General features: G+C 41.8%; 1 protein-coding gene across 1 annotated transcript in view; it reads right to left on the bottom strand.

Annotated features, from left to right (window-relative positions):
- The window catches only part of AGPAT6 (1-acylglycerol-3-phosphate O-acyltransferase 6), a 66,663-nt gene that overhangs the window by 9,673 nt on the left and 41,101 nt on the right, over window positions 1-15,889 (bottom strand). The window contains exons 5-12 of the mRNA XM_006859934.1: window positions 15,445-15,519; window positions 14,239-14,328; window positions 13,966-14,059; window positions 12,973-13,088; window positions 10,685-10,740; window positions 9,873-9,958; window positions 6,718-6,846; window positions 6,559-6,638 (exon numbers count right to left, since the gene is read on the bottom strand). Coding sequence (XP_006859996.1) covers window positions 6,559-6,638; window positions 6,718-6,846; window positions 9,873-9,958; window positions 10,685-10,740; window positions 12,973-13,088; window positions 13,966-14,059; window positions 14,239-14,328; window positions 15,445-15,519 — 726 coding nt within the window. The remainder of the gene's footprint in view (window positions 1-6,558; window positions 6,639-6,717; window positions 6,847-9,872; window positions 9,959-10,684; window positions 10,741-12,972; window positions 13,089-13,965; window positions 14,060-14,238; window positions 14,329-15,444; window positions 15,520-15,889) is intronic.

The raw sequence follows: 15,889 nt of genomic DNA on the forward strand, positions 1-15,889 counted from the left end.
CACCTCTCTTTGGAACAGGCATAAAGATCTCTTCCAATCAGTCAGCCAGATAGTTGTCTTCCAAATTTCTTGGCAGAGATGAGTGAGTGCCTCTTGTGCCACCTCACTTTCTTGAAAGACTTCAATTTTTATTCCATCACATCCTGGTGCCTTGTTGGGTCTTCCTTATAGGTGTATGGATAGTAACCTATTATACGACAGCACTGTCATTCAAGATAGATCCGAAATGCTCTTTTTTGGCAATGAATGAGATGCCACTCTTTATTTTTGCAGACTTATAAATTTATTTGATCATAAACTGTTAGTTTTCATCCACACTGCCTGTCTGTAGGTTTTTTAAAGTGGTGACAGGCACATAGGTCACCAGTGTGTAGAGTTTGTTTGGTGAATCTTCATCCTCATTACATTTTCTGGACAACCGTACCGTATAGGTACGGGATGTTCCTGATTCCTTTGACCCAGACAGCTTTGTTGAGCCTGGTGTCAATGCGCACGTCTGGTGTTCCCATCTCCTTCATGGCAAATTTCTGAATTTCCTTAAGTGCTCAAGGGGCATGCTTCTTGAAGCCTACTCCATGGATGCACTTGTGAATGTTGATTATGTACTCTCTGGTCACCACTTTGTTGATAGCAGAATGGCCCTTCTTCTTGCCATCCTTCTTTGTGGGAGCCATAGCAATGGGAAAAGGCTGGAAAGGAAGAGCATGATGCCACTCTTTTTCAATTTGTTGTTCCTAGCATAGTAAACCATACGATTGTCATACTCAAAATGGCCAATGCCAGCCCACTTCAGCTCACTAATTAATGCCTACGATATATAGATCTGGATGTATTTTCAACTGTTTCTCCCCATTTTGAAGCTGTGCCCCATCAGCAGATGAAGGTCCCAGAAGCTTTACTACATTCTCATCATTATGGTCAACTCTACTTTGAGGAAGCAGCTTTCTGTTAGTTATATTTTGAGTGCCTTCCAAGCTGTGGTGCTCATCTTTCAGTGCTTTATCTGACTATGTGCTGCTAACTATTCTTAAGGTTTTCAGTGGCTAATCATTCAGAAGTATTCTGTCTCTTCTTAGTCTGAAAATTTCACGGAAACCTGTCCACCATGGGTAATCCTGCTGGTAATTAACATACCTGTGACATAGCTTCCAGCACCCACAGCAACATAAGCCACTACAGCAAACTAACCGACAAGTGGTGGACTACTTGCACTAATATCAGCCAAATCCAGCCAGCTACCTGTTTTTGTCAATCATGTTTTATTGGAATACAGCCATGTTCAGTTAATTACTGTATTGATTATGGCTGCATCACGCTACCAAGATGGAATTAAACTATGTGCAATATATGAAACTTCTGCCTTCCTCAGGATGACCCAATTTTGCCAAATACAGTAAGATCAGAGAAAATCTAATACTCCTAAGGGGTTTCCACATCAGCATCAGGCCATCTTTACCTGATGAAACTAGGATTGTTTGGATGCCCTAGCAGACTAGCATAAATTCCAAAGAGGTACATAGACTTGACTGCTTTGGTGCAAACTGTCTATCAGTTTGTTGTACTGCGGTGGCTTGTGTGTTGCTATGATGCTGGAAGATATGCCACTAGTATTTCAAATACCACCAAGGTCATCCATGGTGGACAGAATTCAGTGGAGCTTCCACACTAAAAACAGAACAGGAAGTAGGACCTGAAAATATACTTCTAAAAAGACTTGGTCAGTGAACACCTTGTGAACTGCAGAGGTACATAGTTTGATATAGTGCCAGCAGAAGATGAGAGGCTCAAGTTGGAAGGCATTCAAAATATGACTGGGAAAGAACTGCTTCCTTTAAGTAGCCAACCCACTGGCAGTTAAGTTGATTCCAACTCATAGCAACCTGGAAAGCCAGAACTACCACATAGGTTTCCAAGGCTCTACATCTTTACAGAAGCAGACTGCCATATCTTTCTCTGGCTGAGCAGCTGTGACTGTCAAGCACTGCACTACCATGGTACCTCCACAAAATAGTCAATCTTAATTATGTGGATGGAGTAAAACTTTTAGGACCTTCCTTTGCTGATGCGGCACAATTCAAAATGAGAAGAAACATCGGCAAATATCCATTAATAGTTGGAATGTGCAGTGTACAAAGTAGGAATCTCAGGAAACTGGAAGTTGTAAAACATGAAATATCAATGAAGATTCATCATACCCTAGGCATTAATGCATGAAATGGAGTGGTGCTGGCTATTTTGAATGGGACAATCACGTGGTCTACTGTGCCAAGAATGAGAAATTAAAGAGGAGTAACGTTACATTCATTATCAAAAAGAACATTTCAAGATCTAGCCTGAAGTACAACACTGATACAATAACCATACACCTACAGGGATAACCAATTAATATGACTACTATTCAAATTCATCCACCAACAACTCATGACAAAGATGAAGAAATGGATCAAATATTCAACCAAGACACACCGATAATTACTGGTGACTAGAATTCGTACACTGGAAACAGAGGGATAGGATCAGTAGTTGGAACACATGGCCTTGGTGATAGAAATGCATCAGAGATCTCACGATAGAATTTTGCAAGACCAACAACCTACTCACTGGAAATCTCCTTTTACAGCAACATAAATGATGACTATACATGTGGACCTTGCAGAACGTAATACATAAATCAAACCACCTACATTCATGAGAACTCAGTATCATCAGTTAGAATAAGGCCAGAGACCAACTGTGAAATAGGCCATCAATTGCTCATTGTATGCAAGTTCAAGTTAAAGCTGAAGAAAATGAAAACAAGTCCACATGAGCCAAAGTACAACCTTGTGTATATTCCACCTCACTTTAGAGATCACCTTAACAAGAGATTTGACAAACTGGACACTAATCACTGAAGATCAGACAAATTGTGGGATAACATCAATGACATCATACATGAAAAAAGCAAAGGGTAATTAAAAAGACAGGAGAAAAAAAGAAAACACTTAAATGGATGTCAAAAGAGACCCTGAAACTTGCTCTTGAACATACAATAGCTGAAATGAATCAAAGAAATGTGAAGCAAAAGAGATGCACATAAAATTTCACAGGGCAGCTCCAGAAGACAATATTGTAATAAAATAGCAGAGACTTAGAGTTAGAAAACAAAAAAGGGAGTAACATGCTTGGTATTTCTCAAGCTGAAAGAATTAAAAAAAGAAATCCATGCCTTGAGTTGTAATATTAAGGATTCTGGTAGCGTAGTGGTTACAAATCGGGTTGCAAACCGCAAGGTCAGCAGTTGGAAACTACCAGCTGTTCCGCGGGAGAAAGATGAGGCTTTCTGCTCCCGTAAAGACTTACAGCCTCGGAAACCCTGTACAGGGTTGCTATGAGTCACAACCAACTCCACGGCACGTAACAACAACAACACTGGAGTCCTGGTGTGGCGCTGTGGGCTAATGCACCAGACTGCAAAGCCGTTTGAACTGCAAGGTCGGCAGTTCAAGCTCACCAGTCACTCCTTGGAAACCCTATACAGGGTCGCAACCAACTCAATGGCACTTAACAACAACAACACAGGCAAAATGGAGTCATGGTGTGGCGTTGTTAGTTAATGCACTGGACTGCAAACTTGGTTTGAACCACAAGGTCGGCAGTTCAAGCTCACCAGCTGCTCCTCGGAAACCCTATTCAGGGTCGCTATGGGTTGGAACCTGACTCTAAGGTTCTTAACAACAACACTGGCAAAATGGAAGCCGAAAAATAAAAGGAAGCCGGATGTCATGGTGGGTTAAATGTTGGGCTACTAACTGTAAGGGTGGTGATTCCCATCCATCAGCTATCCCATGGGAGAACAATGACACAGTCTACTGCCATCAAGATTTATCATTTACAGCCTCAGAAACACTATGGGCCAGTTCTACTCTAGCCTACAGTGTCGATGGAAACAGGAATTGACTCAAGAGTAGTGGGTTTGGTTTTGGTATGGGCAAAAGACTCAATGACACATGAAGCATCCAAAGAAGTTGGAAAGAATACAGGAAGTCACTATACCAAAGATAAACTAGTAGATGTTCAACTATTTCAGAAACTTGTGGTGTTGCTGCTAAGTGTTGTCAAGTCTGTTCCAACTCATAGCAACTCTGGATAGGGTTTCAGAGAAGCAGCTGGTGAGTCTGAACTGCCAACCTTGCAGTCGAGTGCACATCCTACAGCACCACACCAGGATTCTGGAAGAAGTCCCAGCTACACTGAAGGCATTGGTGAGAAACAAACCTCCAGAAATGGAAAGAATACTGGGTGAGATATAGGCTGTCCCTGAGGTTACAAACAAAATTAATTTTTAACTGTGTTTTTTGGAGTCCTGATGTGGCTCTACAAGATAATGTGCTGGACTGCAAGGTCAATTTGAACCACAAAATCAGTGGTTCAAGCTCACCAGCTGCTTCTCTGAAACCCTATACAGGGTCGCTATGGGTCGGTACCGACTTGACGCCCTTAACAACAACTGTATTTTTTAAGAAGCTGTAGGTCTGTAGGAACAAGTACATATGGTTCTTATTTAGCCTTACTTTAGTACAAGAAAAGGCTCTAAGCCTTTTTAATGATTTAAAAGCTATACATGCAGGAAATGAAAGTGACCGTGATGATGAATTCATTGGTTAAATCTTCTCAAAGTGAGGGCAAATTTATACAAAATTAAAGGAGATCTTCAAAACAGCACTGCCTTATTCAAAGATAAAGGTGGCCACTGCGCTGCTTTGGATGTGTGTGGCTTTCGACAGTCCTGCTTATAATCCAATGTCACAAATCATGTTCCTGATAGGGTTTACAATGCCTCTTTTGAGTTTCCCATTTCAGGGTTTTTTAGTCCAAAATTTTTCCTGTTTCTGTTACTGTGACAAATCACACAAGCTGTAAAAATCTAGGTCTGTTCCTATTTAGTGGGCATGACAGACCCAGTTCAAAGCTCTGCATTAAAAGGCCAGAAGACATTGTCAGTAAGTTGGATGTTCAAAACCTGGGAACTGCCTATATTTCAACAAAGGAATGCAATGCTGGAAGCTCTATGCCAAGAAATTTGCAAGATGGCAACCTGGCTATCCAAATGGAAGCGATCCATATTTATGTCTGTTCCAGTGAGAAAGTGATCCAACAGAATGCAAAAATTATTGAACAATACCATTAATATCACATGCAAGTAAACCTTTGCTGAGAATAATTCAAAAACCATTGTAGCAGTACACTCACAGGAAATTGCTTGAAATTCAAGACAGATTCAGAAAAGGATGTGGAACAAGACTTATCAATGCTGACATCAGATAGATGTTGGCTGAAAGGCAGAGAATACTAGAAAGATATCTACTACTTGTGTTTTACTGACTATCCAAAGGCATTCAACTGTGTGGATCATAACAAAATACAGATAACTCTATGAAGAATGGGAATTCCAGAACATTTCATTGTGCTCCTGTGAAACTTGTACCCAAATCAAGAGGCAGTTGTCCAAATAGAACAAGACATACTGTGCGATTTGAAACCAGGATAGGCATGGGTCAGGGCTCTTTCATTATACTTAAGCTACTATGTATGATAAAACCTTGATTTCTAAAAGTGAAGAGGACTTGAAGCACTTACTGAGGATGATCAAACAATACAGCCTTCAGTATGGATTACACTTCAATGTAAAGAAAAGAGAAATACTCACAATGGGACCAATCAGCAACATCATGATAAACATAGAAAATATTGCAGTTGTCAAGATTTCATTTTACTGAGACCCACAATCAATGCTCCTGGAAGCAGCAGTCAAGAAATTGCTGCGCTGGACATATCTGCTGCAAAAGACCTCTGTATAGTGTTAAAGAGCAATGATGTGACTTTGAGGTCTAAGGTGCGCCTGACCCATGCCATGGTACTTTCAATTGCCCCATATACATGCATTACTGGACAATCTGAAAGGAAGACCAAGAAGAATGGATGCATTTGAATTATGGTATTGGCAAAGAATATCAAAAGTACCACGGACTGCCAGGAGAATGAACAAATCTGTCTTGGAAGAGGTCAAGGCAGAACGCTCCTTAAAAGTGATTTTAATGACATTCTGTCTCGCCTACTTTGCACATATTATCAGGAGGGACTTAGTTACTGGGAAAGGACATCATGCTTGGTAAAGTTAGAGGTTCAGTGAAAAAGACAAAGACCCTCAACAAGAAGGATTGACTCACTGGGTACAACTATGGGTCAAACATAGTAACTATTGTGAGGATGGTGCAAGACCGGACAGTGTAGTACACAAAGTTGCTATGAGTAGGAACTAATTTTACGGCACACAGTAGAATGGTACAAACCCCAAATGGTCACACAGAATTGACTGCTTCATTCCAAGTCCACACTCCCTAAGGACAGGTCAAAGTAGCACAGAGGATTTTTGTGTAGGAACTAGGAGAAATGTGTCAACACGCCCAATATCTGATGCAGGTAAAATCCTTTGTAAATGAAGTCATTAAATCAGCATCTGCTTCAGAAATTCATGTTCTTCTACACTGAGTCAATTATGCCTGGCTCCAAACTCACCATAGTAGGTCCACGAGTCCTCCTTGCCTGGCAATGGCAGATTTCACTCGGTTTGCAAACTGGACAGCATCTTCATCAGTCTGTAAGAAAGAAAGAGTCCACTCAAGCCAGGCACACAGTCACACACAAGACTTCTGCACTGCTGCTGGAAACACTTACCTCCCTGGTCATGGGTGGCAGGTACCAAACACTGCAGACAATGGCCCAGCTGGTCATCATCCTCAGCAGGTACGTCACCATCCCATACTTGCTGCTATTCCAGAAGGCATCACCAAACTGAGGGTCATACTGGAAAAAATGGAAAGCTGAATGATACGAAGTCAGCAGTTCTAACAATGTGTGAGGGTCACCTGGGGTAGGATCAGTGCTAGACACTGCTGCTGTCAGACTCCTTATAGGAACACTTCTGAAGTAATTCTACCACTGGGCAGTTGTGACCTGTAGGAACCTTTCAGTCAATCCCTCGATGTACCAAAGCTTCCCCTGTAGATCATGAGGGGGGATTTGTCTTCTTCAAACAAGCCACTATTTCCCTCTTAAATTAAATCCCTATCTTATTCACTTGCATGCTTTGTCATTAGTTTCCTAGCATATTAAAGATGGATTAATACTTTGCCTACATACCTACTCCTCAGATTCCACACATATCCACATTCCACTGTACTTCATCATCGACCCCTCCCCTCTGTACAGCTCATCTCCAGCATCATGCCATTTCTGTTGTAAAATACTTCAACATGTATCCTACCCAAAGAAGCGGATTTCCTTACATACTCCTCACCCACTGTTATTACAATTTCTGGTGCCCCATACCAAGGAAGAAACAATTGGAAAGCTTGTGATACATTTCTGCAGCTATACTATTACTAATGAGAAGAGTCTCTTTTTAGTCATCAGAGTTCATTAATAAATGGATACACACCCAGAATGTCATGAGATCTCAATCATATGAGCTCTGCTCATTTCCCACCAAGGAGCAGGCTTATCAGACACTCATACACTTACATTTGCCAACATCTCTCACTGAGGTGAAAGGTTATACCTGAACAGCATTTTGTGGGGCAATGTGGCTGTGGCTGTGAATCTCTTTTTCACCAATCAGAAGAATGATTCAGATGGCATATAAGCAAGGGTGGAAGAAACGGTAGAGAAAGAAGTTGTACAAGAAGTAACAAAAAGGTATGAGTCCTTCAGAGGAATGCCTGAAGCAACTGTCAGGAAACTGCTATGTAATGTTTAAAAAGGCCAGCAAAGTTGCTAGACTGCCTTTGTGTAATTATAACAGAAAGGTTTAGGACCAGAGATTGGAAAATTAAAATGAGATAGAACTCCAAGAGTTCTCCCCACAATGAGCCAACATGCCACTGTCAGTTATAAATGTCCCTTCACTGGAAGACATCTAAGGGAACACCTCCTGGGGATCCTATGGTAATCCTACAATAGGACTGAGTTGAAGCTGTATGATCTCTTTGGTATTCCCAGATGAGTTCTATGATTCTCTGAATAAAAAGATAATTATGTCTAGATTGTATAGCTGATTCCAAAAGGACACGTAGGTTTTCAGAAATTAATAAATGTAAAGGAGCTCTGGTAGCGTGGTGGTTACAAATCGGGCTGCTAACTTCACAGTGAGTAGTTCGAAACTACCAGCGGTTCCGCGCGAGAAAGATGAGGCTTTCTGCTCCCGTAAAGATTTACAGCCTCAGAAACCCTGTACAGGGTCGCTATGGGTCGGAACCGACTCCATGGCACATAACAACAACAAAAAAGCGTTAAAGAGCAACAGCTCTACAAGAAGCCTGATGGAGATGCCACTCCTGTGTGAAGCCCTAGTGAAGAACCACATGGTGTCTGGTAAAAGAATTTTAAAATTGAATTTAAGGAATTTTATGACAGTCGCCATCTAGGTGTCCAGCAAAGTTCAAGTTTTGGTCATTGATGTGATCATCATTAATCTCTGACCAAGGGGAGAGAATGCTATAGAACATGAAATCTGAAGGCTTTTGGCCTATGAATAATTTCAGTCTAGCAAAGCTCATAATTCTACCTTGTGATGAAATTAAGTGTTCAGATGCCAATTTTTCTTAACTGACAGCTAAACTGTCAAAGTTAGTAACTATGGGTTTGGAGCTGCTTCCCTCACAGGAACATGGATGGTGACACACCTGACTCCCACTACACTAACACAGGATGGGACCGACCGATGGGGTGCAAATGCCATTCCCCACTCCTCCACCCATGGCAAATGCTTCTAACAGACTATGCTCCCAAACCCAGCATCCTCAACCAGCCACTCTGGAAGGTCTACCCACTGGTCAGAGCAGAGTTCCCTACAGCTAGCTAATGTTCATCTGCCATCCTGTCCTGATGCTTTACCTAACTGGTCCAAGGTGAGTGGCTGGAAAAAATGTTTGCTTAACCAAGTACAATAACTCTTCTCCCCTATGACACTAGCTTTATTTCAAAATAAAGCAAGAGCTATTTCTACAGAATACTCTAGAGGCAATTTTGGAGACTGAATTCTAATGTAACTCTGACTCAAATTTACTCAAATTTTACCCTATAGGGGATTTCAACCATATGCTGTAAACACTGACATGAGCCTGTGTTTTTAATTATAATAATGTAACGCTTGAGTTCTTTGAGAAGTATTATGTATCTATTAATGAACAACTACAATTTATGAAATCAGAAGGCTGTAAAGGGGACAAAAATGGGAGGAATAAACAAAGCCAAACTGACTAGCTTACTGATTCCCGGCTCTCCAAGTGAATTTGAACAGTTAGAGGTACAAGTCCCCAAGGGTTCAGGGGTAAATTAGATAGCTCATAAGTGCCAGTTCACTTTTCTGAGCTTTCTAGGTATACGTGATAATGCCACAAGCCAACACAATGGCACTGCATTACTTCTTCAGTGATAAGGACCCATCCATCCCCACTTTTCCACCCAGCATGGCTTAGTCACACCCTTGCTCCCTGCAATAGGCCATTTTTTCAAGTCAAATGTCCTACTTTCCAGCTAGGTTTACAGACAGGGGATAACTTGCGCTGGATTTAACCGTTTTCTGAATCTGGTGGTGGCAGTTAAGTAAGGTGTGGACGGGAACATGGCTATCCCTTGGTTCAAATACTCTCCAGCCTCTTTTGACGGAGTCTGAACAATTTGGCATTCTCCTCCTCTACCAGTCAGCCCCCACCTGCTCTAATGGAGAGGACCAGCCCACAGAGGAGTGGCACCAGCTCCTTCCCCCACCTCCTCTTGCTGCATTCCTTCAAGGCAGTTGCAATGATGACAACAGGCACCCTCAGAAGTACCTTGATAGCAACAGGGTAAACTGTGGCTCCAATTTCAAAACTTCCCTTTTTGAACATCATCACCGAGGTATTATTAATGCAGGTTCCTAAAAAGTAAAAGAGAATGAAATGCTATTTTTTCTGGTCTTTTATCCCCTACATTAGGTATTCCTTAAATCTATACATAATCAAAGTTTTTCTAAATACTCTTCAAACAGGATAAATCTATCACCTTCCTAACTTATGAGTAAACACATAAACGAGAAAAGTAAAGCACTGTATTACTTCCAAATCTTTTGCAGGACCATTTCCCCAGATTAACATCTATCAGCCTCAATTAGATCAGAGATCTCAGCAGACTTGGGAGGTTTAAGTGAGAACTGTATAGGAAGCTTCAAGACTCTGTTGAGAATATTAGAGAAGTGTTTTTGCAATGAGGAAGTTCACTCTGGAGTCCCTGGGTGGCAAAGATGATTCAACATTTGCCTAATCCTACCCAGAGGTGCCTTGGAAGGAAGGCCTGGTGATGTACTTCTCTAAAATCAGCCACTGAAAACTCTATGGAACACAGTTCTATACTCTGCCATACGTGGATTTAGCACACATTAATTAGAACCAACTCAAAAGACGTTTTTGTTTCTTTGAAGTTCACCTATACCACTCTTCTAAGCTCTGAAATTCTCTTGAGTTTTTAGTTTCACCACTAATTGAGAGGGGACGTGACATTATTTTCTGAAAATAGATAACCCTAGCATGAGAGACCTGGTTCCTTGACTATACCCCAGCACATGTTTTCTCTATACAGAAGTTCTTTTCTAGTGATCAGTGCTTACCTTCTGGGAAAATGAGGATAGGCAGCTTGCTTTTATCCTGCACATGCTCTGTCAGTCTTCAGAAGAGAAAAAGAAAACCAGGATTAGATAGCATTGTGTCAATCATTTCAAAATGCATCTATAAGTAAACTATTTAGATGTGAACTAGTCTACATGTTGTATAAAAGCAAGTTAAAAGATACAAACTTGCCCTTTATAAAGTCTAAGGCCTTTTTAAAAAGACAAAAATTATAAAGAGCGGGAAAAGCAGATAATCACTATTCAATAGGCACAATTAAAAAAATAAGAATGAACAGTCTGTACTAGAAGATACTGTTAAGACTTGGGAATATCAAGATTAAAAAAAAACCTGGCACAGGGTCTGGCACTCATCACCCTCAATAAATGTCAGGCTGAACCTACAGCCACCTGGTGCAATACTGAGAGATGCACCAGAGAGACATGGGTGAATGGGTCACTTACTCAGTGGAAGATGACCTCACCTCAATTCTTCTCAGTCTACAACAAAGCCCTTTCCATTACTTGTACTAGATCCACCTTTTCTCTAAGCTTGAAAAGAGAAAGCCCTTTGTTCCACTGCCTTGGTTTGTTTCTATTTGTGACAATAATTCATTTTGTGATTTCTAATAATTCATTTTGAGTTTTTAAATAGCATTAAAAGTTTCTATTTTGCTTATTATGCAGGAACAAGGAAATCTAAAAGGCTAAAAATATTAACTTGTAAATAGCCCTAACTTGTAGTTAGGGTTCTGTGTCAACTTGACTAGGCCAGGATGTCCAGAGGTTTAGGAGTTGGATTGTGCTTATTCCCATGGTGATAAAACCTAACACAGGCATAGTTAACTCTATGATGAGTGGCTATAAGCTGCCAGTCAACTGAAGGGATGCTTCCTTAGAGGTGTGGCCTACTCCCAATATAATGGACATGTAGGGGGGACTCTCTTGTCTGTTCCTCTGGGGACCTGGGACTCTGTAGTTGTAAGCCATTTCCTTGATAATAAACTTCTCTTTATATATATATATATATATGTATGTATATGTTGTCTATGTGCCATGGACTCGGCTCCGACTCATGTGTTTCACTAGTTTTGCTTCTCTAGAAAACCCAGCCTAAGACAGTTCATATTCTTGTATGAGAAGCATTCAGATTGAACTGAAAGGTCAGCGGTTCACATTCACCAGCTGGTCCTGGTTCGTTATGAGTCGGACCTGACTCAATGGCACTTAAAAACACCACCACCACCACCACATCTGTATGAGGAGGGCTTCAAAAAGTTCAAGGAAAAATGTAACGAAAATATAGTGGAATTTTTCTACAAATTTTCTGAAGCCCCTTTGTATAGTTCATGCTTCAGAAAATGTTTTTATTTTTAAAGCAGTACAGGCTCAATGTAGAAAACACTAAAAAAGTGCCAAAAAGCAAAAAAAATTACTTGCAATTCCACTGTGAAGGAATTTCACTGCTGTCAAGTTGCTTCCAACTCAGCGCCTAAAATGTTCTCTTCTGATTAGTTTTTTTTTTTTTTTTTTTTTAAGGTTTTTATTGTGGATTGAGTGAAAATTTTCAGGGCACATCATCGGTTTCACATTCAAACATTCATATACCTTGTTTCATTACATTGATTATAATCCCCTCCACATACCATCAGTTAACAGAGTTTCTCTATATCCTCTTTAGCTTTTTTGTGGGGGGGAAACTTTGCCTTTTTGGAATTTACAGTCTCGGCTTTTAGGGAAGGTTTTTACATTTATCTGTGGGTATCCAGGGCTCATGTATGGAATTACTAACCAGCATAACTGAATAATCAGAAAAGGGACATTTTGCTATGTCTGCTAGGTGGCTAAAGTCTGATCCTCAGAGCCTATGGTTTGGACGGTCAGCAACGCTTGGGCCCACGGGGACTTGAACGCCTGACCGGGTCTGCACGGTCTGCATCAGATTCCCCCTTATTTATTATTTGTTTAAGGGACGCTGCCTGTCTTAGGCGGTCAGTGTGAATTCCTCAGTCTTACTCGTCATCGAAACTCATTGCAGCTTCTGATTAGTTTTTGTATGTTGTTGTTGTTGTTGTTATGTGCCGTGGAGTCGGAACCGACTCATAGCGACCCTGTACAGGGTTTCCGAGGGTGTAAATCTTTACGGGAGTAGAAAGCCTCATCTTTCTCCCGCGGAGCAGCTGGTAGTTTCGAACTGCTGACCTTGCGGTTCACAGCCCGAGTCGTAACCACTATGCTACCAGAGTTTTTATATAGGATCACAGAAAACAAGAGTGTTTTGTGAAATTTACCTTTTGGCCACCAGGTGGCGATCTTTCACTTCAGAGCGCTCAAACCAGACATGAGGACAGGCCTTCACCATGGCTCTCTGAATCACACCCATGAGTCCTCCGTGCACTTGACCCACCTAATCTCAGATAAAGAAATTATTCTTAGGGGAGTCATCCTCATACAAATCCTACCCCACTGCCACCTCCCCTCCACTCACAGGGAAGAAACCCCAGGTCCAAGAGGTCCTCAATCTCTCAACATCTAACATGTACTGTTAACCGCTATTGGTGTTGCTGTTATGTGCCGTGGAGTTCTGACTCACAGACACCATGCACAGGGTTTCAAAGGAGTGGATGGTGGGTTTGAATAGCCCACCTCATGGCTCAAAATGACCTTGCAGTTCTGTGCTTATCTGACAGTGCCCTACCAGGATTCATGTGCTTCTAATATTTTACTGGGTCTTAAATTTCTTCCTTTCAACTGGTAATGGTGTTGTGGTGCTATCAAGTCGATTTGGACTCACAGTGACCCTATACAAAAGGGTTTCTGAGGAGGGGCTGGTGAATTTGAACCACCGACCTTGCAATTCAAACTGACCTTGTGGTCCAGTGGATGTTTAATTACGAATATAACTGAAAAAACAACAACAAAATGTTCCTTCTTGGGAAGATCCTCACATGCCCTTGAATTCAGTCCCTTCAAATCTTCCTTCCCTAACCTTCACTCATTTTCAAGGCTGAAGGAAGAGCCAGAGTATAATCTCCAAGCACACTCTCAGAGACCCAGGGCTGCTTCTGCTCATAATTTCTTCTATCAAAATTACAAGGAGTTCCCCACAGCAACAGAAACTGAGGTGACCAAGGTGATCCATGCAAAATATTGGGTCTCACATACAGAAAGTATGTTCATGTGTTTGTATCTCAGAAAGTTCTCTGGGAAGGGTCCAGCAGCCTCCCAGGCCCGACAGGTCTAGAGTACAAAGTTTTGCCAGAGAAAACAACAAGATATCTTACCATGGCATAGTAGCCATCACTGGCCAAAATGATCACATCAATAGGAGAAGTATGATTGGCCACACAGATCCCACCGTTTCTAGGTCTGTTTTTCCTGGTTTGAAAAATGTATACAAAGCAACAAAGTTAAAATGAAAACATTTATTTGGAGCACACCCCTCCCTCACAAGATTCTTCAGCTCTGAGGAAAACTCAGAAAATCCCCTGCTGGGCTGGCTCTAGGTGGGCCGGGTGCTGTGAGGCGCCCTATGTACTAGTGCGCAGAGGCCTCACCTGTCATGGTAGGTGATGATGGCTGTCAGCGCTCGCACACAGATCCGGTAACACATCAGGTGGACATGCTTACTCAAGAACTCCTTAAACCTGCAACAATAGGATGGAGATTTTTGTTCTGTTTTACCTTTAGGAAGGTAGGAAAAGTTGTTGATGCCAACAATTCAACTGTTACTGCCTGCCTATGGTCCTTTATGCCTGCAAAATACTGGTGAAGTATTTGTGTGTATGGTAAAGCCCTATAATATCCTGCACTTACGGAAACAAGTAATGATGAGACTTGCTTCCGTTCATCTAAGTTAGTGAGTTCAGAAGAATTTCCAGCCTAGGTAAGTCAGGATGCTCTTAAGATTCCTTTCCTCCTCAGTCTATACCTGGAGGTGGGGCAAAGCCAAAGTCACACCTTCTCATTAGCCTGGGCAGAAGAGGGGTCTGCTAAGCCCCAGAACTTCCTAGAAGAGGCAGGTTTTTCTTAAAAAAAAAAAAGTAAATTCTGCCAATGTTTCTAATCACTTATTAAAATCCTCTTAACCAATTTATCTATTAATGCAGTTGCTGTTAGCCACTACCAAGCTGGTCAGACTCATAGGGCGCCCATGTGTTGTTACGACGTAGAACTGTTCTATAATATTTTCTTGGCTGTGATCTTTACAGAAGCAGTTCGTCTAGCCGTTTTTTCCAGAGTCACTGAGTAGATTTGAACCACCAACCTTCAGGTTAGCATTTGAATGCAACTGCTTGCACCACCCAGACTCCTGTTGTTGTTGTTGTTTAGTGCCATCATGTCGATCCCAACCCATAGCGACCTTGTATAGGGTTTCCGAGTAGCATCTGATGAGCTTGAACCGCCGACCTCACAGTTCAAATAGCTTTGCAGTCTGGCGTATTAACCCACAGCGCCACACCAGGACTCCACCCGGAGATCCTTAGAAAGCTCTAAACTAAACAACATACTATAAAAGCTGTTAACATCTGAAACCTAACCTCAATATTTCTGTACTTTTTCCCTTTTGCATTTAAAACGTAATGTATGAAGGTTAGAGGGCAAAAAGCCCACAGTACAGGTCAAGCTCAGTAGTAACTGAATGCTGATCTCATTGTTATTACTGGGTTATTTCAGTCATCCAAGTTCTGTGACCTCCAATGCCGGAACCACTGTTCCCACAACCAGCTCCCCTCAGACATGGACACTAGAGCTCTACTCACCTCCCATTTGGCAAGTATCCCACCACGGATGTGCCCACCACCAGAAGGCTAATCCCCGTGAAAGCCAGAGCTATCCTGGGAGAAGAAGACAGGTTAAATGACAACAAACGAGAAATCCTTGCACCAAGTACAGAACTGATAATGCAAAAACCACAGGGGGGGCATCACAAAAACTACTCTAAGATGATGTGAAGTTGGCCCTAGACACATTTCACCAAAAATAAAGAGTAGCCTCTGAAAACTAGAGCTCATTTCCATTTCAAACTGACAGTAGATTCTGAATCTGGCTCTCAGAGGATACCACTGCCTCAAGCAGGAAAGCCCTAAAGTCGGCCATCCCACCCTTGGACACCTGTTGTCTTACCTTTCCCTTTGGTTTCAACCCTGGCAGCAGCACAGCTTCTATATGAAACAATTGGGGGGGGGGGGGGCCGAAGGCACCAGT

Source organism: Chrysochloris asiatica, unplaced genomic scaffold, assembly GCF_000296735.1.
Source record: "Chrysochloris asiatica unplaced genomic scaffold, ChrAsi1.0 scaffold00035, whole genome shotgun sequence".
Classification (NCBI taxonomy): domain Eukaryota; kingdom Metazoa; phylum Chordata; class Mammalia; order Afrosoricida; family Chrysochloridae; genus Chrysochloris; species Chrysochloris asiatica.